Genomic DNA, 23,925 nt, shown 5'->3' with positions numbered 1-23,925 from the left:
GTGATGAGCTGAAGGTGACACTGAGTCCCTCTGAAACTACTTGCTGGTCCATGTCATTGTGGCAAATACATTCAAATTCAGCAGCAAAGAAGAGAAAGCTCCCTCCATGTGGGATGTCTGACAAGGGCAGTGTGAGGACAATGTCATAGGGAGGCTGGTGTGGAGAGAAACGCTGGTGAAAATTACTGCCTCTTGTCCACTTTCATTCTTGAGAACTGTGGCCATCTACGATTGTAGGGTTGATGGGACTGTTTGCCAGTGCATTGAGTCCTAAGGGAATCCTTTTGATCCTTTTGTTGTTTCCCTAAAAATCCCTCCTCTGTGGCATTTGTGGGGAAATTGGTCTGTTTGTGTTTTGTTTTCAGATACTCTTAACCTGGCCATTGAATAGATTAGACCAGGGCACTCAAAAGTGGCACTCTATTAACTTCCACGTATATGGGCAGATAATTTTAGTTAAAAAGTTTTAGACTGGGAGGGTGGGATTTGTGAGGGAGTAGTAGTTCTTACAAGATATTATGATTGGGTAACATATTTGACAAAAAATCAATGAGATTCTGCAATCATCTTAAAATGTACTTTTATGCAGATTTGTGAAAATTCTATCATCATTCTTTAGTAATATTACTGAAAATAAAAATTTCTTAAAACTGTGTGCAAGTTAAATTTTCACTATCACTGTTTCATGATTTAATCCCTGGATGAGACACTGTTTCATGACTGTAAGCCCTTGAGAAGACACCGTTTCATGACTGTAACAGGGTTTAAAATTAGTAATAGTCTGTCAGCCCAAATCTAATAAATTTCTCATTGGACCAGTAGTTTTCTTAATTTAAATAGTCAAATGGCTAGTAAATCTTGACATGTGTTTGACATTGTTCTGTGGGAAGGACTAGTGAAGATTCATCAGCAGGACTAGTACATTCCTCTGTCTACTTGTCTTTCTGACTGCAAAGAAAATATATGTTGAATTCTACGCCTACTGTAAGCATAGGATGATACTCAGAGCATAAATGACAAAGAAAGTGAGAGAGGGAGTGCAGCAAATATTATGTACCTAATTGGTCTCCATCATCCCAGTATAGCTCTCCTGATGCAGTACCATCTGTTGCCAAGGCAACAAACAATCCAAACAATGGATTCTTTCTCCTGTAGATAACATAAACAATTTAAATATTTACTATAGATGAATGCTACAAAATTTAAAATAAAATAATTTTGAGGTATGACTTAAAAAATGAAAAAATATAACGTCTTCTGGTACTTGACAGTGTGTTTAACTTTATAACCATGTACACAAACAATATAGAGAAAGCTAACCTGAAGCTTTCATCCTCATGCTAAGGACTTCATCAGCAGAATGATTAAATCTCTACTGACTGTTAAAAAAAGATTCATTGTTAAAACTGAGAAAGAGTATACTTCCCTTCAAAGAAAACACTCCTCCAACTTGCTTCATGGAAGAAAACTTTCAAATGCTTGTATATGGATTGCAAGACCTCTCTATCTGTAGAGAGTTTGATACTTGACATGAGTGTAAGTGGTAACTGAACAGTCAGTAGAGATTAAATCAGTCTGCTGATGAAGTCCTTAGAGTCAGGATGAAATATTAGGGTTAGCTTTCTCTATATTGTCTGTGTACCTGGTTGAAAAGTTAAAAACACTGTCTAATATAAAAAATATTACTACGTAGTTAAACTTTCTACAAAGTATATGGAGTAACTATGGTTCCTCTGGTACATTTCCAGTTTTGAGTAAATTGTAGTTCACTTCTAATGTTTGTCTGAATATCTGATTCCCTATGTAAGTGAACAAGTGTTTGATTATTGATAGGAAATACAGCAGTTGGTGCAAGTATAATTTAAAAACTATTTTCTACTCTAAAATTTATTTTAAAAAACCTTCTAAAGACTATGGATTTTACTTTTCATTTGAGAGATAAGTCAATATTTACTTACATAAACGTTGTTGTGACATTTGGTTCCATCACTGGGAAAATGGAACCTCCTCTGACCTTGAGGCTGATTCTTTCAGCTGGAGTGTCAAAGTTGATCCACTGTCCTGATGATTGATTCTGCTCATGGGTGTAGAAGTCATACCAAGTGTCTCTGGGTAGATAACCTAAACCAACTGTTTCATCCTGTAATAGTAATGATAATGATGTAGCTTATTCTTATTATTATAAGTAATTTTTCCTTAACAGGTCCATGCCTGAGTTGTGGAGGATATAAAAATGTGTAGAAATGATTCCAGGATTACAGAAAGTTTTTCACTGATGTGTCTCCCCAACCCCAGTGTAAAAATTTAAAGGGCAGTTTCCCTTGTGAAATAATTGAAGAAAAAGATGTAAAAAATAAAATAATAATATAAAATCATCATCATCATCATCATCATCATCATCATCATCATCATCATCATCACCAATAACCACAATAATAATAAACTTGTGAGAAGATGTCTTCACCAAACTGATGTTCTGTGAAAATAAGGTTTGGATAGGAAGGGCTAGCTTTTAAAAATATTGATTTGAAACTAAAAAACATTAGTCTTGAGACAGGGTTGAACAAATAACAAATTATTACCATATACTGTTCTTGAGTAAGCATAACCTCTGGTATATAAGTGCTAAGAAAACAGATGGCATTCATTCTTTAAAAGTTTTGTTTTCAAATGCAATTATCAAAGTTGCCAATAATAGTATTATAAAAATCCATTAGGTTGTGATATTCTCTCCTGATAGTTTCAAAACAACACTATACACAGTGGCATCACCTCCATGACTGAGCCTTTACATACATGACATCATCAATCAAGTACCATATTGGTGTCCATATTTTGGCAACACCATATACAGTGGCATCACCTCCATGACTGGACCTTTACATACATAACATCATCAATCAGGCATGTATATCAGTGTCCATGTTTCAGCACTTCTGTATCATATATGCATGTCATCATCAATGTAGTACCTATACTGGTGCCCATGTATTGGCACTGCTGGATTATCCATACACGACATCATCAATGTAGTACCTATACTGGTGCCCATGTATTAGCACTGCTGTATTATCCATACATGACATCATCAATCAAGTAACTATATCAGTGCCAATGTATCTGCACTTGTATTGACTACTCATGATATAATCAATATTAGTGCCCATGTATTAGCACTTGTATTAATTGCACATGACATCATCAATATTTGTGTCCATGCATTTGCAATAGTATTGGCTGCTTGTGACATCATCAATATTAGTGCCCATGTATTAGCACTTGTATTAATTGCACATGACATCATCAATATTTGTGTCCATGCATTTGCAGTAGTATTGGCTGCTTGTGACATCATCAATATTGTGCCCATATATTTGCTCTTCTGTACTGTCTGTAAATGACATCATCAATCTAGTTACTATATTTGTACCTATGTATTGGCACTCCTGAATTTCTCATAATTAGAGGTAAAATATTAATTACCCTTTTCTTTTGAAAGAAAGTTCTGTAGCAAAAATTAAAGACATAGCCATCATTTTGGCATCTATGCATATATTTGTTTATCTCTCAGTACTTTCTGCCATCTGTCCACAAACTTTCTTAAGGTTAGTATTAATGTTATTTAGATTTAGCTCAAGATTAAAGCACTTTACATTCAAGCTAAATAATGACAGGCTTGACATAAAGGGAATATTTTACAACTGATGGATGGTGTATGAAGAAATAGAGTATATGCAAAATTACAGACATACAGTTTATATGGAATAAAGTAGTGCAAATACACGGACACAAATATAGGTACTAGACTGTTATTGTTTGTCATTCAAGTTGATGAGGACCACTCTAGTCATCCAAGGGATGGAGGGGCAGGTTCTGTTCTGTGCATGCACAGGTGGCTGATGAGGCCTTGCACGGAATGTTCATTTGCATAAGGGACAAGGGATGAGTGGGACATTTCCAGAAGGGTTGATGGCATGCGCTTATCTGGCTTGCCTCTTCAGCTCTGCAGCTGCTGTACTGCTACATCTGCACAACTTGGAGCCTTTGTTCATGGAGGAACACCAAGTGACTCGATCGCTTGCTGTTTGCTCCCAGGAATCAAGGTTTATGTTGAATGCTTGCAATGCAGCTTTCAGATTGTCTTTGAATCATTTCTTCAGACCTCCATGGGATCACTGTCCTTTCTCCAGCTTGCCACAGAAGAGTCTCTGAGGCAGCCGGTGGTCTGGCATGCATACAACATGTCCCACCCAGCATAGCTGGAACTGCATCAGGATGGTGTGGATGCTGGGTAGATCTGCTTGGGCAAGTACCTCAGAGTCTGGAACCTTGTCCTGCCACTTAATGTTGAGGAATTTCCTGAGACTTGTGGTGTGAATGTGGTTCAGCTTCCTGGCATGGCGTTGATACACCGTCCATGTTTTGCATGCATAAAGTAGTGTGGGGAGCACAAATGCCCAGTAGACCTTTAGTTTGGCCTGGATACTTGTGCCTCTTCTACTCCAGACATTGGCATACAGTCTGCCAAAAGTTGAGCTGGCTCTGTCAATGCGGAGGATCACTTTGTCATCAGTAGTAACGCTCTGTGACAGTGTGCTTCCAGGGTAGGTGAAGTGGTTCACTTTCTTGAGTTTTAGGCTATTGACGGCAATGTTGGGCTCAACATAGGGCTTTCCAGGAGCAGGCTGGGGCAGGAATTCAGTCTTTTTGGTACTGATGGTAAGACTGAAGCTTGTGCAGGAGCTGGAGAACTTGTCAATGCTGTGTTGCAGGTCAGCTTCTAAGCCAGCGTTGAGGGCGCAGTCATCAGCAAATAAGAATTCCCTGATGGTGTCTGTCATAACCTTGGTTTTCGCTTGAAGCCTCCTGGGGTTGAACAGTTTTCCAACTGTATGGTACCTGATACCAACTCCAACATCTCGATCTCTAAAAGCATTAGTCAACATGGCGAAGAACAATAGACTGAACAGTGTCGGTTCCAGAACACAACCCTGCTTGACGCCACTGGTTACTGGGAATGGCTCAGATGTCTCTCCATTGTCCTGCATGCTGTCGTGGAAATGCTGCACCATGGATATAAGTTTTGGCTTGGCCATTACCTTCCACAAGCCTTTTCTGCTGACAGTACCAAAGGCCTTTGTCAAGTCGACATTGATGGAGAAGAGGTCGGGTTTTGCTCTTGACATTTCTATTCTAGCTGCCTCACAGCAAACACCATGTCGATGGTGCCACATTCTTTTTGGAATCCACACTGGTTTTCTGGCAGGAGTCCCTGGTCAAGGTGCGTAGTGAGGCGATTCAGTAGGATTCTGGTGAGTATCTTTCCTGCGATTGAGAACAAGGATACACCCCGTTGGTTGTAGCAGTCCTGGTGTTCCCTTTGTGCTTATACAGTTGGATTATGGAAGCGTCTTTGAATTCCTGGAGGACTGTCTCTTGCTGTCACAGTAAAAACAGTTGGTGGAGCTGTTCTATCAGGACTGTACCCCCTTCCTTGTAGACTTCAGATGGGATGGAGTCTGAACCAGGGGCTTTGCCACTGGAAAGCACACATATTGACATATCAAGCAAGGTTGGGGGATCATCTAGTGTTTCAATGATGGTAACTGGGGGAGATAACTGATGGCTTCATCGTTGATGGATGAAGGGTGATTTAGGACATTGTCAAAGTGTTCAGCCCAACGTTGAAGAATCTTCTCTTTGTCAGTAATTAGTGTATGAATGTCTGCGCGGAGAAGAGGGGATGATCCAGAGGATATAGGTCCATACACTTCTTTCAGGGTGTTGTAAAAGTTCTTCATGTCATGCCTATTTGTGTTGCACTGGATCTCATCAGCTTTGTTGCTCAGCCATTTGTCTCACATCTGACAGTTTCTGCTGTACAGTTCTGCATATATTGTTGTACACATCACTCCTGGAGGTGGGCTTGGGGTTGTTGAGGTAGGTTTGGTGTTTCTCATCCAGCAACTGCTTGATCTTGTCGCAGTTCTCATCAAACCAGTCTAGGTGCATTCTGGTTGAGGGTCCTAGGATTTCTGAAGCTGTGCTGTAGACCAGCAATCTGAATGCCGCCCAGTCAGTCTCCACATTCTGGTTGTCCAGAGGGGTGGATTTCAGGCATTCTTCTAGGGCATCCACAAGAAACTGTTTGGTACTGGTACATGTCAGCTTGGTGATGTTTAGTCATTTAGGAGCCTTCTTTCCCTGTGGGTGTCTTTTGGGCTGAATGCGGATGTTGAGCTTGGTGATGATGAGGCAGTGGTCTGTCCAGCAGTCAGTGCTGCACAAGGGCTTGGTCACATGCACAGCCTGCCTGTCCCTTTTCCTGACAATGACATAGTCGATGAGATGCCAGTGCTTAGAGCGAGGGTGCATCCATAATGACCGGTTTTGGGTAGGGAGGCGGAAGACTGTATTGGTGATCAGCAGTTCATGCTCGGTACAAGTCTGGTGCAAAAGGAGACCATTGCTGTTACAGTGACCCACTCCATGCTTTCCTAGCACTCCATCCCAGGCAACATGATCACAGCCTACTCTTGCACTGAATTCACCAAGAATGACGAGCTTATCAGCCATTGGAACATCAGCAATGATGGACTGAAGATCCTCAAAGAACTTGACCTTCACTTCATTTGGGTTGGTCAAGGTTGGAGCATAGCAACTGATGATGGTAAGGTGCTTTCTTCCAGACAAGAGGGGGAATTTCATGGTCATGAGTCTGTTGTTTACTCCTTTGGGAGGTCCAGCCAATTTGCCAGTCAGTGCTGTCTTCACTGCATAGCTGGCACCAGCCTCGCAGCACTCTTCACTTCCTTGGCCACTCCAAAAGAAAGTGTATCCAGAGCCCAATTCACAGAGTCTGCCTTCTCCTGCAAGCTGGGTCTTGCTCAAGGCAGCAATATCCGCGTTGTATCTGGCGAGTTCCTTTCCTATTAGGGCGGTTCTCCTCTGGGGTCTTTCCGCGTCACCTCAGTCCAGTAAGGTGCGCACATTCCATGCACCAAGTGTGGGAGGAACAATTCTCATTTTCTTTTGTATTTTGACCACTGGAGTAGGGTCCCTGCCAGCCGTGGCAAGCTGGCTAGGGAGGTTTAAAGCAGGCAATGTTATGGGCACCTTTTCTATCAACTTCCTCATGCCAAGGAGGTGAGCAGTGCATTCCTGAAGAGGGCTGCTCAGTCGCTCAGGGAGCTACCGGACTCCACTGCTGCTCCGTGTCAGTGGTGAACAACCCTAATGGTCTAAACCACTAGCATGCAGGTTTGCGGCTACAGCTGCAAGTGTACCCTCACCTGCTGCTTCATTGCTTGCCTACTAGACTGATAATATCATGTACAGACATCACAGTAATGCGAATAAGTGGGGACCAATATTGGTATGAGATTGATGATGTCATCCCCATCTTATCCATATATTATGTTAGCCTGTACCCAGAAGTCATTAGCATTATTATTCTTGAAAACCATGGAACTGTATTTTCTGGACAAATAATATCAAGGATATCATCAAAACAAAACTAGCACAAAGCTTATACAATGAACTGATGGGGTTAGAGTTATATACAATGTCAAGCTTATTAAATGACCTACCTGAGATATTGCTGGCGTAATAAGAAGGCATGATCCCCACATAAACTGAATATCCACTGATAATGTTGCATTATAGTCACTCACTGGATATCTGTTGTAAAGCACATTGTTCATCAATACAATAAATGACATTATTCTCACAAAGTTAAAATATAATTTTCACAAGATAGCTAATTTTGAAAAGATCTATCTAATATTTTTAGCAACATTCCATGCAATAATCATACAACTAATCAAGCAAATGATAAAAAATTATACCACAAAGTATGATGAATTAAAAGAATTTTTTAAACAAATTAATGCTGGAAAAATATCTTGAATATCATGATTCACATTCATTATATAGAGGATATCAAATGGGAAAATGATTTAATATTGAATTTACATGCCCTTCTGGGTGCATGCGACATAAATCCAATCAATCAATCAACTGAATTTATGAAACAAGTTAAATAATTTCCAACTTTTGTGAGCCTTGGTAACAAAAGCAGGAAATTATTAAATAAGTTTCATAAATTTAATATTAAATCATTACCCATTTGAGATCTGTTATTACAGCTTGTATTTAGAGTGGAAAGAAAGATAATAATTGCCTTTTTCTGCATTTCATGTTTTATTCTTGCACATGCAAAAATGGTCCCAGATGTGAGCTGAAGCAGTATTTAACAGTTTAATAAGAAAATAACATTTAGAAGCATAATTTTTAATAACTAGCTATTAAAAAGGCAAATGACCATCTTACCAATATCAGATTTGTCATGAACAGGATAATTTGTCAAAATTGGACCACTGCTGGAATTTCCTAGTTACATAGTTTGCTTGGCCAGGTCAGTCATAAACGAGTAACTGTAACACCATACGCATGAATTTTTATGTGGCTGTTTAGAATATTTCCACCAAAAAGTTTTGACCAAGGACATTCACCATAGATGCAAATTGGATTAGATTGGGCAGAAGAAAAAGCATTCCTGCTGTTCGATATTTCTCTGAAGGGTGTATTACTGGATGCAGAAACTGTGCTTGACATAGAAGCATTGCTGAGAACTGAGGAGATTTGCCTGTGCTGATTTACATTCACTTGGCTGTAGTTATCAACTCAATAGATGTTTCGGTGACTGAATATCTACATTGTATCATTTGCTCTGGTAGAATATGTGGTCGGAAATCTTTCTGACAATTGGAAGACCAGCATTTGTTGAAATTCTTTTTTAAAGAGAGGTGAGTTATTTTACTCCTATAGGTTGAGTAACAGGTTTGGACCCCAATCCTTATATCCATTAACCAATGCTTGCAATTTCATTGTAATGAGCCCCTATTCTGGCATACATAACCTGTTTATCCCAATAGCCCCTTTGGCAGCCGACTGAAAAGATGGCCAAGTTGTTAATTAGAATAAGGTACAAGAATGTCATGATCTGTTTTGGACCAAACAGATTCACATAAAGGGAAATGATAACATGCTGACGTATCAAAACAATTAAACTACACACACTGTAGTTGAAGCGTACCAAACATGTGATAAATACAGGAGTTTACATGACTGTTCATTTAATATAAAATTTATCAAAGGAGTCTAATAATTTCTAATCTTTTGCAACCCTTGTTGAGTAAAAGATTAAAATTATTTGACAAGTTTCACAAATTTAATCTGAAAGAGAACAAGTGTAAGACTGTATCTGGCATTATGGCCAGGTGAGCTAACAAGATGGTATATGAGTTGTCCCAAGATTGTTTATATGGCTGACATCTGCCTAATAGCCACAAACAAGAGCAGATGAACAAGAAATCATTTTTAATAGAATGGTTTATTTTAAGATTCTTCCAAATCTGTAGATAATGACAGTACAAAAAGTTGTTTATATGTTTTACAACTATTAAAATCTTCAGGTATATTTAATATGTCATTATCATTTTATATGAGGAATATTTGATAGATCAGTATCATTTTATACGAGGAATATTTGATAGATCAGTATCATTTATAGATGAAATAGCTGACAGATCAGTATAATTTGTACATGAAATAGCTGATAGATCAGTATCATTTGTACATGAAATAGCTGATAGATCAGTATCATTTGTACAAGGAATATTGGATAAATCAGTATCATTTGTACATGGAACAGATGATAGATCAGTATCATTTGTACAAGGAATAGATGACTGATCAGTATCATTAGTACAAAGAATATCTGATAGACCAGTATCATTTGTACATGAAATAGCTGATAGATCAGTATCATTTGTACAAGGAATAGCTGACAGATCAGTATCATTTGTACATGAAATAGCTAACAGATCAGTATCATTCATACATGAAATAGCTGACAGATCAGTATCACTTGTACATGTAACAGCTGATAGATCAGTATCATGTGTACATGAAATAGTTTAAAGACCGGTATCATTTGTACAAGGAATATTGGATAGATCAGTATCCTTTGTACAAGGAATATTTGATAGATCAGTATCCTTTGTACAAGGAATATTTGATAGATCAGTATCATTTGTACAAGTAATATTGGATAGATCAGTATCATTTGTACAAGGAATAGCTGATAGATTAGTATCATTTGTAAAAGGAATAGCTGGTAGATCAGTATCATTTGTACAAGGAATATTTGATAGATCAGTATCATTTGTACATGGAATAGCTGATAGATAAGTATCATTTGTACATGGAATAACTGATAGATAAGTATCATTTGTACATGGAATAGCTGAGAGATCAGTATCATTTGTACATGGAATAGCTGAAAGATCAGTATCATTTGTACAAGGAATATCTGAAAGACCATTATCATTTGTACAAGGAATATTTGATAGATCAGTATCATTTGTACATGAAATAGCTGAGATCAGTATCATTTGTACAAGGAATAGCTGATAGATCAGTATCATTTGTTATAATTTAATTGGTTAAATGTAGTTTAAGTAATACACAGTGCATTCTTCTCTGGCTCCTTGCTGGGCCCCTCTTTGTCTACTATGGTTCTCTGCCCAGACATGATGTCATTGCAGCCAATATATGTTAATAAGCTAGTAACTAAATTTAGATATGTTGTCATGTTGAACCAATCAGATGACTGAGTTGAAGCATGTGATTAAACATCGTCAGTTAGGTGTCATTCATATAACTGATACACCTATAGAGATGCATTCCTTTCAGTGCAGATGCTGCATTTAAGTTTTAACATTATTTGCAGAAAGAACCACCTGCCTCCCCTCCTTCCACCATGTTGTTCATTTGGGACATTTCTTGCATAGCGTACCGCTCCAGCTCTGTTCTAGGGGCTCTTTATCAAATCGGCTAATGTTATTGCCATTGCCATTGCCAAGTTTCATGCATTTACAGATTTGCTTTTGAGCCCCTATTTGTGTCAGTACTTAAATGTACTCAACTATTATGCCCATATACTTCATACCCGCTTCCTATGGTGCATGTATGGAGTATTCGCAGATGTTTGTTATTATAGCAATCCTCAGGATCAGACTTATCGAGTTTTGGTTATCAGTGTCGGCATAATGGGGGCAGATTCTGTCACAGCACACTGCACCAGCCGATCTCCGAATTGTTTCTATAGGAATACCTCAGGAAGAGAGACTTGTGGGAGTTTGTAAGGTTGTGGAGAGTGACCAACACCTGTATGTGGAGCTGCAAGAGGCCGATACGAGGTATATAGGGACAATGATAACAGTCAGACGGCCAGTCTTATAGTATTATAGTGTTTTAGAAGAAGTCGTTTCAAACTTTTATATTTTAATAATGGATGCCATACTGACTGGCAGATCTGGATCATATTTACACACCTGAAAGGCATTTATGCTCTACATACTGTCTGTCAAATTGTGTTGAGTAATGTCTAAGAAAAAGTCATTAAAAGATTTTTCTTGTATTAGTAAAAATGGCCATACTGGATGGTAGACCAGCATCATTTATACAAACTTGAATGACCTTCATTCTTCATGCTGTCAAATTTGGTAAAATTCTGTTGATGGCTGTTCCAGTAAAACATACATGGGACCCAGGGAAGATACTTTTAATGTAGGGTACTCACACATAAATGTAATTTAGAATTTTCTTCTCATTTTCACATGAACTCAGTGAAATCAAAGTACCCAAGCATATATTTTCAAAAAAATGGAACAGCCATAAGCAATTTTTGAGAAGTTGGTGACGTTTTCCTTTTTTTAGTAACAGTGGTCATTTTAGAAAACGAATCAGCACCATTCATACCAATTTTAGAAGCCTTAATGACAGGATGCTCTCTACTAATTTTCATAAAATATGGGCAATTCATTTTTAGCAGAAGTTGAAAATAGTATTTGTTGATGAAAAATACATGATGGACAACTGATGGCCTGTTTTTCTTTGTACAAATGATTTTTAAACAGACTGTAGAGAAAGAAACGTATGTCATAAAGGATGGCCTTTGAAAGCACTGAACAAAGTTTAATAAATTCAATACTAATTCTGAAAATTGAAGACTTACTGTAAAAAAAAATATTTTTTGATAATTGAGTAAGGTCACCAATTTTGCTAAATTATTATTAGTGCAAAAATCATATTTATGGATTATTAATTTGCTACAGCTTTAGGCTGCAAATATGTTACATTAACATAATTTACCAAAATTTACTAAGTGTTATAATTTACAGCATTACTCACTGGAAAAAAATCGGTCGCACTACCGGACTTCCATCAACATGGCTTCTGAAGAAAAGATAATACAGGAACGGAAGGAGGGTGTAGCGGAGTTTAAGAGCTTCTCGCATTATATCCTGTGTCTTGCTGTCAAATGCAGCAGGATCTTGATCCTATAAGGTAAACTGGTCAGTTATATAATGGAGTGAAGCCATAATCCTATAAAGTGTGTATGTGTGATTTGGATTTTTAATGTAGCTTTAACAATTTTTCATTTAACTATTTTTGTAAGTCTTTGGTATGATTTGGCTGGGGATCGAACCCAGGACCTCCTGCATCCAAGGCGGATGCTCTAACCACTAGGCTACCCGGTACTCCTATAAGGTAAACTGGTCACAATTATATAACATAGTGAAGCCATAAATCTAAACTCTGTTTAATGCCATGTTTATATTCAAACTATGTCTGGGAAATGATTCCCTTTCATACTCCTTCCAAAAAAAATTTTGGCCAAATTTCTAACTATCTGTATAGTGTAAAAAGGAACAAAAGCATCAGGTTAATTGAGTTTCACTGTATTTATGTCTTGCCAGTGACAAATTAAACAAGGGAAGATGCATTGGTCAAAAACATCATCTGTTTTATTTTTTAACTAAAATTTCAAAGAACACCATCAATTAATCCAACCACTTTGTTATGTTGTGCATTGTTGAATCATTACAAGTCACATGATGGCATATTTATCACACAAAAATCACAGAATAAATCCACAGAGCAACCACATTACTAAAACAACCATTTCAACTAAGTAAAAGTTGCACCACTCAATACTATGGAACATTCGATAATCTGCCAATGTAGCCCTATAATTCTAAATGGTGAAGGAAGGTAGGGTTACATGATTTCATGTGGATTTACAAGCTGTCATCTATTGGATTTCATATGGAAGAATGCTGTATAGATAACCCATAGGTTACTACAACTGATCATAACACAAGAGCCACAAGAACGGAGTCTAAATGTGCTGATATACTGCTTTAAACTCTATCTGCAATATATGCAATGTTTTTTTAATCGGTGTGTGTGTGTGTGTGTGTGTGTGTGTGTGTGTGTGTGTGTGTGTGTGTGCGCACGTCTGTGTGTGTGTGTGTGAGATTTAGATTTTTAACATGGTTTTAAAAAAATTTCATTCATATTGCTAAGACGTCTGTAGTTTGACAGTTTATAGTGATGTCTAGCACTGGGGAATCATGCTGCAGACATGTAGCATGATGTCCCACCCAGTCACATTATCCTGACACCAGGCCGACCAGTCCTAACACTAACCTCTTAATGCTGAGTGCCAAGCAAGGCAGCTGTTAGTACCATTTTTGTAAGTCTTTTGTACGACTCTGCCAGGGTTCGAACCTGCAACCTCCTGCATCTGAGGCAGACGCTCTAACCACTAGGCCACTGGAGCAGTCAGTTTTTAATCAGAGTCATCAGACTAAAACTACAAACATACCAATACAGGGGAAATCAGACCCCAAACTGCAAACACACCAATACAGAGAAATTAGACCCCAAACCACAAACATACCAATACAGGTGAAATCAGACACACAACCACAAACATACCAATACAGGGGAAATCAGACACACAACCACAAACATACCAATACAGGGGAAATCAGACCCCAATCTACAAACATACCAATACAGAGAAATCAGACACACAACCACAAACATACCAATACTGGGAAATCAGACCCCCCAACCACAAACATACCAATACAGGGAAATCAGACCCCAAACCACAAACATACCAATACAGGGGAAATCAGACCCCCCAACCACAAACATACCAATACAGGGAAATCAGACCCCAAACCACAAACATACCAACAGAGGGGAAATCAGACCCAAAACAACAAACATACCAATACAGGGAAATCAAACCCCAAACCACAAACATACCAATACAGGGAAATCAGACCCCAATCTACAAACATACAAATACAGGGAAATCAGACCCCAATCTACAAACATACAAATACAGGGAAATCAGACCCCAATCTACATACATAAAATACAGGGGAAATCAGACCCAAAACTAGAAACATACCAATACAGTATAGGGGGCTGGTTTATTAGAAAATGTATACAGCATCACTGCAGTTTAATAATTCCTGATACAGAATTAAAGAGGGAATATGCAATAATAAAAGTTATTTTTTGATGTTTAATACACAATCTGAACTCAAATCAACCCTATCCAGAATGCCATACTGATGCCAGAATGGCCAGATTGCAAGCTTTGTCACATCTAAATGGTACATTGTCATGAAAGCAGGTCTTGGGACACAATAAAATAACTGTAATCATATTTTTTACACAAAATAAATATAACTTTTCATTGCCCCAAACCTTACAGAGATATAATGAGCAAGACTGCCACATGTTATACAGCTTTGTGTAGTTCTTGTTTAATTACTATGACAATAAACTGTTATACTCTAACTAAATGCTTTTATATTATTATTTTCCTCCAAGATGAAATTAAAATAAATGGAATTAAAGATGGGCCACACTGTAATGTAAGACTTAAATAGACCTATATAGTTTATAGCACTTTAACTTAGAACATATCATGCTTAGTGTTATTAATATCTTTATTTATTCCTAAAAATACTGTGAGCAGTTTTGCTTTTATCTTTTTTACCATGTCTTATTAGATCACATTTTAGGTGCCATTTTTCCATTGATAAGTTATGTAATCGATATAAGAAGACGTAAATGCTAATGAATATTTATAAATATATTAAGCACATAACATTGACAGTCATCATATATTCATTAAAAGTTATTATGATATAGCCTGAATTCTGAATTAACATCTGATTTAATCACAATCAATGCAATCTAATTTAGTGTTTCAGCCTGACACAAATTGAATGTTCAACACATTATTCCACTGTAGACTTTAGTATTTTTCATGACACATTTACATACCAAAATACATGACTCTGCAAGAAATTGTATATGATAAACTGAGCTGAAGACATACCTGTACTCGAGTATTGATATCAGATAGGTAGATGAAACGACAGACATATATCATCAATCCACATGCTTAAATTACTATTTAATCAGGCATACAATTCTCAAATAATACGAAAATAAAATTACAGATGTTGATGCCACATAACAGATGTTGATACCATATAACATATGTTGATGCCATATAACAGATGTTGATGCCATAAAACATATGTTGATACCATATAACAGATGCTGATGCCATAAAACAGATGTTGATGCCATCTAACAGATGCTGACACCATATTACAGATGCTGATGCCATCTAACAGATGTTGATACCATATAACAGATGGTGATGCCATCTAACAGAAGTTGATGCCATATTACAGATGTTGATGCCAAATAACAGATGTTGATACCATATTATAGATGCTGAAACTATATTATAGATATTGATACCATATTATAAATATTGATGTTGATGCCATATAACAGATGTTGATGCCATATAACAGATGTTGATGCCATATAACAGATGTTGATGCCATAAAACATATGTTGATACCATATAACAGATGCTGATGCCATAAAACAGATGTTGATGCCATCTAACAGATGCTGACACCATATTACAGATGCTGATGCCATCTAACAGATGTTGATACCATATAACAGATGGTGATGCCATCTAACAGAAGTTGATGCCATATAACAGATGTTGATGCCATATAACAGATGTTGATGACATAAAACAGATGCTGATACCATACAACAGACGTTGATACCATATAACAGATGCTGATGCCATAAAACAGATGTTGATGCCATCTAACAGATGCTGACACCATATTACAGATGCTGATGCCATCTAACAGATGTTGATACCATATAACAGATGGTGATGCCATCTAACAGAAGTTGATGCCATATTACAGATGTTGATGCCAAATAACAGATGTTGATACCATATTATAGATGCTGAAACTATATTATAGATATTGATACCATATTATAAATATTGATGTTGATGCCATATAACAGATGTTGATGCCATATAACAGATGTTGATGACATAAAACAGATGCTGATACCATACAACAGACGTTGATACCATATTATAGATGCTGAAACAATATTATAGATATTGATACCATATTATAAATGTTGATACCATATTACAGATGTTGATGCCATATAACAGATGTTGATACCATATAACAGATGTTGATGCCATATAAGAAATGTTGATACCTTTGCTGTTAGATCATTATGATTCCTCATAAATGGGTAGAAAGCTCCAAGCTGCATCCAGCGTGCACATAGCTCAGGGGTTGTGTCACCAGAAAAACCACAGATGTCTGCTCCAACAAGGGGAATTCCAAACAGCTGGAAATTCATTATTCCTATAAAAAACCATTGAAACTATTATCTATGGCCGAGTAATGTAAAGGTAAGCAGAAAACTGGTCTGAGTGTGTACATGGACCACAGCCAATTATTGCTTCAATAAGCAGTATATGGATAGCAGCATCTCCTGGACTGCTGACCTATGGTGGCAGGCACAGCAGAATTCTGGACAAGAGGGATATGGGTTTGAGACTGCCACATGCCACTGCTAATGTACCATGTTTTGAAATTCAAGATTGCATTCATTTGATATTGTTGTTTAAAAAAATGAATGTGTTTTGAAAAGGTCTATTTCCAATGATGGTAAAAAAAATGAAGTATCTACATATATACAATAGGGGCTTTTAAAGGCAGCATTTTAAATCTTAGATAAACATTAGAAATTTCAATTACTTATTCACTGGGTACTTTGTCACAAAATATTTTCTTGTGTGCATAATTTTGGAATCAGTTGACACAGTTGATTACAGTCTAGAAATAAAGTTGCCCAATTCAAAATACCTTAAATGTTATCCTTGAAATAACTTGTATCTGTATGGATTTCCCTACAGATATATCAATAAAACAATAAAGTCAGTGGTAATTTTTTATATAAAATTTATATTATTTCATCAAGCCACTTTAACACATACAAGGATGATTATGTAATGGGCTAAGCTGGTAATTATGTTATGCAGCAAAATTAACAATGAGATATATTATTAATGAGTAGATCCGACAGGCACTGACACAGGCTTATGTTCTACTGGAATTTCTAGTCCACTTATATTTAGGAACCTATCAGATAATGCATTGCATTTCATTTTAACTGAGTTATTATTAGAAATTATATATTCTAAATTAAGTTTTTCACTTGCATAAATATGAAAACTGTAATTTAGTGAATCAAAATGTCAATAGAACATGACCTTGTAACGGTGTCTGTCAGATCTCTGTTATGTCAGATACCTCAGTTGTAATCAGCTTGATACTTCAGCACATCTCCAAATGGGACAAATTACAGGGGCAAGGCAAGAGGTTCGATGCGTGCCAATGGTTGACAAGTTCAAGTCTGCTACAAACAAGAATCCACAAAAAAACATACAGGTGCTACAAGAACCAAAGATCTAGAATCAGTGATTCAACTGTGGCAAAATGAGGGTATGACTCGAAGCCATGTGTAACTGGATGAATTTGAAACAATCGCTCACATGCATTATAAAGGTGACTTATCTGCCAAATGAACAATTCAATTCTTTTTTTGCCAGCTAGCATGAGCCCTGCAATTTACAACTGGGCAATACATGGGTATCATCACCCTTTGTTGTGTTATCCTGTAAAGGACTGACATCCCATCCAGAAGGAATTACACACTCCCAATTGCTGCATGCATAATAAACACTGAGATAATGTCCAGCAGATATGGCTCTATGCAGTTTGTTAGAAGTAAACAGTAGTTCAAACAACATAGAATCTGATCTGCTTGCATATTATGTGATAACAGATCAGGGTCTATGTTACTTTGGTTGGACATGACTTATATCCAAATATAATAAGGTAGACAATGCTCTATTAAGGAAGATATGACACTGTTTCATATGGACACTGATTTTTTGAGGAAATACAGTTTGAAGAGTTACCAGAAACAGAGTACATGAGATCATCCCAGGTAGCCCTAATGTCTCCTGTCCAGTGACCACCATGAACCCCAGACCCTGGAAAGGTGGATCTTGATATCACTATGCTCCTTTTTTGCATGATCTTCTTTAGGGCACTGAAAAATTATTTCAATCTGAAATATGCTAATACATCAAATATTGTTATAAAGATTAACAGAATCCCTCATATGCAATGGCACTGGAAAGGGAAATCTCATCCGAAGATCAGAATGTATAGGCAGGTTTGAGACTTGGCAAAGTTTCTGCTCACCAATTCCGATCCCAACAGTAAGATTAATAGAATCCATCATATGCATTGGGTTAAACAGGAACATTCCAAATGCTGTTGTAAATACTAAACCTGCACAGTTAAAAAGTCTTAATAGTTGACTGTTTCACTCTGCAGGTAATATTGTAAGAAATTACCCTATGTAAGCTATTTTCCAAACTTTATATCATGTTGATTTTACCAATTTTATTATATCCCGATTAAAAAAATCATTCCAAACAGAAAGTGATAACTAATATGCATAAAAAAGGGATAAGAAATATAGTTTCAACATCATGAAATGCAAGGTATGTTATTAACAGGCAGATCTCACTTATACAACCCGACAATAAAAATGCTTATAAAAACTTATTTACCAAGGTGGAGCAAATACTAATATGTAACATGGTTTCCAGAGTGGTAACAAGTTTAACCAATCAGATAAAAGATTACTTCATTATTATGCATAGATCTTGCTCACAATCATACTCATCCAACACCCTGACCATTTATTAAGTTTCATCAAAATTTTATGAGAAATATAATCACCTGGGTGCTGACAAACCCCGCCATTAAGACGAAAGCTCAAATCATTAACAAATATTAGGACTGCAATGTGATTTGTGAAATTTTGTGATTTACAGTAAAGCAGTGTATCCCCCAGGGGTGTAAAACTGAGGGTTAAAGAAACCCCTTGGTGTCAGAACTGGGGGTCAAATAAAAATAGTGGGGGTCAAAAATGTACTGACAAATTTTCATCTAAACCATACGTTTTCAGCTTGAAATAGGATATTGCAACTTGCACAACATACTCTCTCTTTCCCTCTCTCTAAACCAATACGCACCATCAACAAGCAAATGCATCATCCATTCAAAGGTTAATTGTACTAATTTTTCTTTTAAAGGCGTACTTTTAACAGTCTCCTTATAATCTTTTTCAAGCAATATTATAGACCAACACATTACATATAAGCCAATACAAACAGCCAAATAAATCTTTTTAATCAAATGGCAGTTAATTTACTGCCTGTCATAAAATGTGTACTATCATCAGTTTCATTGTACTTCATCCTAGAACACATTTATCCAAAAATTGAGGATAATGATTCATCTTCTTTCTAATAAGTTACACTTGAACTTTAAGAGCTTTCTTTTATTACAGCAAAGCTAAAAACCATCAAAATTTGCATTTACCCTCTGACTTTGTAATCCAAATAACGCATTTGTCTCGGCCAGTTTACTGATTTCTTTGTTGTGAAAGAATGTCTTGGGTTATCCCAGCTATCTTGTGGCAAAGGAGGGCAGATTTTAAAAAATTTTAAAATTTGTCATAAAAGGATTATTCACTTTTGCAGTCTTCGCAATCATGCGATGAGAAGTCATACCGGTAATCCTAATGGATGTGCTGTATTCCAGTCAAGGGAATTATTGTCTCCATTTTTTATTAAAGCTAGGTCTACAGTTACTCTTTTGTGTTCTGCTTCTTTCACTTTTTTCTCTAATGATTCTTAGTGCATGCTGTTTTAAGTTGGAGATAACTTTCTAGTGCAACAAGTACTGAAACCTGACATCTTGCTAAGCTCGATGGAAATTGTGTGAGAGCTCGCGAGATTAGGGGAAGCTAATCAGTCATAACATTGCCTATGCTAGTCTGGTTCCCTGTTTCTTATGCTCTCTGTGTTGCACTCCGCTATATGAATAGAGGAGTGTAACGCAGGGAGCAAACATAGCAGGGAACCAGTGAATGCCTATGCTCGCAGTATAAACGATGCCATCCCTCATCCAAAGCCTTGGGTATTAAATAAATCCTGATTGCATTATGCGAATCCTTTGCGTTAAAAAAATGCATGGCAACAAAATGTGTACATCAATTTTCTTCAGCGTGCGCCCCTGATGCACAAATATGTGTAAAGGGAAACACTGATAAAGTCTGGGACATTTTTAATGGCAATTATGTGGCTAACTGCACAGGACTGGTCAAAATGAACATGTTTTCATGCATGACATATTTTTACCCATGATGCATACTTCAAGTTTTATGGCCATGTAATTTAAAATGTAAATATAAAGTTATTCATACATATGTTAAGTTTTCATTTTTTATGAAAAGAGATGTCACATGATTTCAAAATTAATGTTTTGATGGTGGAAAATGGCTTTCTTCCTTTGAAGAGATGGCCTTGAATGGAAGATGCACATAATGTATGAATGGATCAAAGGTCTGATCAATTATATATCTATACACCAAGCAGAGGAAAGCTCCTATCCCATGATTCCACATTATATGTTTTTGGATACAAGATTTATTATATATGGTTGTAATCTATACTCACCTCATAGTTGCCACCATTTCCCCATAGCCATACATAGCATGAAGGTTGTAATGATATGAGAGGTACTGCTTAGCAGAAGGGCAGAGTGTTTTGGCAGTCAGTTTTCCTCCGACTATCCCTGCAATCAAAGAAACTTGAGCTAATAATAATCAGAACATCACAAAGGGTATTGCTCAAATTTTTTTTTACCCCCATAGAGCCTCAAACAGTTTACTGGGAAACCAATGTAGGAAGAATAGGTAATTAGGTGATATATCTCTTCTAAATGACAATGTGGAATGCTGGAAATCTAATTCAATCAATCAAACAGGTATTATCAAAATAAAGGTGCATGATTATTCAGCATTCCTAAGTAACATTATTTCGTGGAAACTGAAGACAGGCAAACTGGGACCATTACTAAACTAAATTACAGGATCGTATGGAATGCTTGAAATCAAAGTTATTATTGTTCTCTTTAGTATAAAACTGCATGCCAAATTTGGTTAAAATCCAACACTGTTAAATACAGCAATGCTACAGAAACCAAACTTAGAAGGATGAGCAATTGCGGGCATAATTCCAGTACTTACCCCCTGATGCAATTTAGAATTTTCGTATCATTTTAATAATGAACTTTGTGAAATCAAAGTAGCCTGATATATATTTTTGTTTTAAACTGCCTTCCCTGAGTACCATGTACGTTTAAATGGAACAGCCCTTATTGCTATATAATTTTGTTTTCAGATGAATGCATACAGTATTTTAGCAAGAACTATTAATAAAGAATAGAATATATGTACAGTAATTGTGGTTATTTTTCTTTAAATTGTACTAAAACTGGACCTTGGATACTGGTCTTTTTGTACAAACCTGTTAGGAGAGACCACCTGTCTTCAGTGACCATTTTTTGTTGGCAGAAGGGGCAGTCTCTCAGAACAGGTTTTACTGTACAATACTTTTTTTTTTATCTTCATTAATACTAAAGGCATAAGCAATTTCTTGTTCATACTGGTAAATATCAAGTTATATCAAGTCAGCAGCTAAATGAGGAGGTTTGTAGACAGAACAATATAAAATGAGTTTTGAACATTGAAGACTGATTTCCATCGAAATGATTTCAATTTCAAGATCAGCTTCTCTGCAAAGATTTACATATTCTGAAAACAAAAATTACAACACCTCCTCCCTCTTGAATTTGTGTATCAAATCTTTCCAACTCAAATCCAACAATATGTTGTGTTTCATCACCAACAGAAGTCAAAGGGAAGGTTTCACAGATGCCCAGTATGTCAAATGATCCTTTCTCACAAATAACAAGTTTACTTATTCTAATTTTGGAAGGATACATCTTATCTTTAAATAAACAATTTGCAAACCTTTCTTTGCAAATCTGAAGGTGGTACAGCTATTTACAAAAATGGTTGCATTGTTAATTCCTGCAATTTCCACAGTTTTAGACTTTGTGCCAGTATGCATAAAATAGTAATGGTCTCCCTTAATGTCACATAGCATTTGACTGCCTCATTGAACCAATCTTGGTCTGACTCAATGAACCAAAGCCAGTCTGACTTGATGAAGCACAGCATTTGTATGCAACAATGAACTATAGCACTTGTCTGCCTCAATGAACCACAGCACTTGTCTGCCTTAATGAAAACCATAGCACTTGTCTGCCTCAATGAACCAAATCACTTGTCTGCCTCAATGAACCACAGCACTTGTCTGCCTCAATGAACCACAGCAATGGCCTGACTCAGGAAAGCATGGCACTTGTGGCACTTGTCTAACTTAAAAAAAACATAGCACTGGCCTATTACAATGAACAACAACACTGGTCAGATTCATTGAACCATTGCCTGGTCTGATTGAATGAACCAAAGGCTTGGTCTGAACTAATGTACCATTGCACTAGTCAGGTTCAATGAAGAATAGTCTTCGTCTAACTCAATGAACCTTAGCACTGCTCTGTCTCAATGAACCACAGGACAAGTTGACTTAATTAACCACATCCTTGGTCTGACCCAATGAACCATAATTTACTTGATTGAATCATAGTACTGATCTGACTTAATGAACCACAACTTTGATCTGACTAAAAATGAACCACAATACTGATCCACAGTGTCATACAGCTGTATTAAAGGAACAAAAAGCTGCTGACAGATGATACATTAAAGTGATGGGACTATGTAAAACACAGTTATTGACAAATACATTAATTGTTTCCTTGATAAGCTGATATAAAATTTCTAACAATAAAGATGGCCATCAGTATCATTTGCCTATGTTGGAAAGCGATTACTATATCAAATATTAGCTCCATTTTCACAAACATCAAGAAATCTGACATGAATGCTCATATCAAATGAAATTAATGAAACAAACTGAATAATGAATGCTCATATCAAATGAAATTAATGAAACAAATTGAATAATTTTATGAGTATTAGCAATCAAAAAATTCCAATTTATTCCAAATGTTTCATAATTTCATTTAAAATTAGCACAAATGTAAGATTCTATTTATCACATGATAAAATGTACTACTTTTATCTGACAAAACCAGAAAATAGTTTAGTGAATTGACTTCAGTCATTACCCCTTTTCATTAGCTGGTACTACATTTTAGCCTCATTTGTGCTTAGGTGCCATAAAACACTACTACACATACATACCATATCTGTAACATGTCATAACATCATTTGTGCTGAGGTGCCATAAAACACTACTACACATATATACCATATCTGTAACATGTCATAACATCATTTGTGCTGAGGTGCCATAAAATACTACTACACAAATATACCATTTCCTTAACATGTCATAACATCATTTGTGCTGAGGTGCCATAAAACACTACTACACGTATATACCATATCTGTAACATGTCATAACATCATTTGTGCTGAGGTGCCATGAAACACTACCACACACACATGTCCTTTTCTTACCATATCATGTGTGCTGAGGTGCCATAAAACACTACTTCACATACATACATATACGTACCCATTCCTTAACATGTCATAACATTTGTGCTG

At 36.6% G+C, this 23,925-nt stretch overlaps 1 protein-coding gene across 2 annotated transcripts in view; it reads right to left on the bottom strand.

Annotated features, from left to right (window-relative positions):
• The window catches only part of LOC149805921 (lysosomal alpha-glucosidase-like), a 72,490-nt gene that overhangs the window by 10,375 nt on the left and 38,190 nt on the right, over nt 1-23,925 (bottom strand). For both annotated transcript variants that reach the window (XM_089950701.1, XM_089950699.1), the window contains exons 11-17: nt 20,900-21,017; nt 18,281-18,414; nt 16,507-16,658; nt 12,259-12,407; nt 7,590-7,680; nt 1,959-2,140; nt 1,058-1,149 (exon numbers count right to left, since the gene is read on the bottom strand). In XM_089950701.1, the coding sequence (XP_089806827.1) occupies nt 1,058-1,149; nt 1,959-2,140; nt 7,590-7,680; nt 12,259-12,407; nt 16,507-16,658; nt 18,281-18,414; nt 20,900-21,017 (918 nt within the window). The remainder of the gene's footprint in view (nt 1-1,057; nt 1,150-1,958; nt 2,141-7,589; nt 7,681-12,258; nt 12,408-16,506; nt 16,659-18,280; nt 18,415-20,899; nt 21,018-23,925) is intronic.

The sequence above is a fragment of the Sinohyriopsis cumingii genome, chromosome 2 (genome assembly GCF_028554795.1).
Source record: "Sinohyriopsis cumingii isolate HCF-2022 chromosome 2, ASM2855479v2, whole genome shotgun sequence".
Taxonomy (NCBI): Eukaryota; Metazoa; Mollusca; class Bivalvia; order Unionida; family Unionidae; genus Sinohyriopsis; species Sinohyriopsis cumingii.
This window is presented reverse-complemented; position numbering and strand designations above follow the sequence as displayed.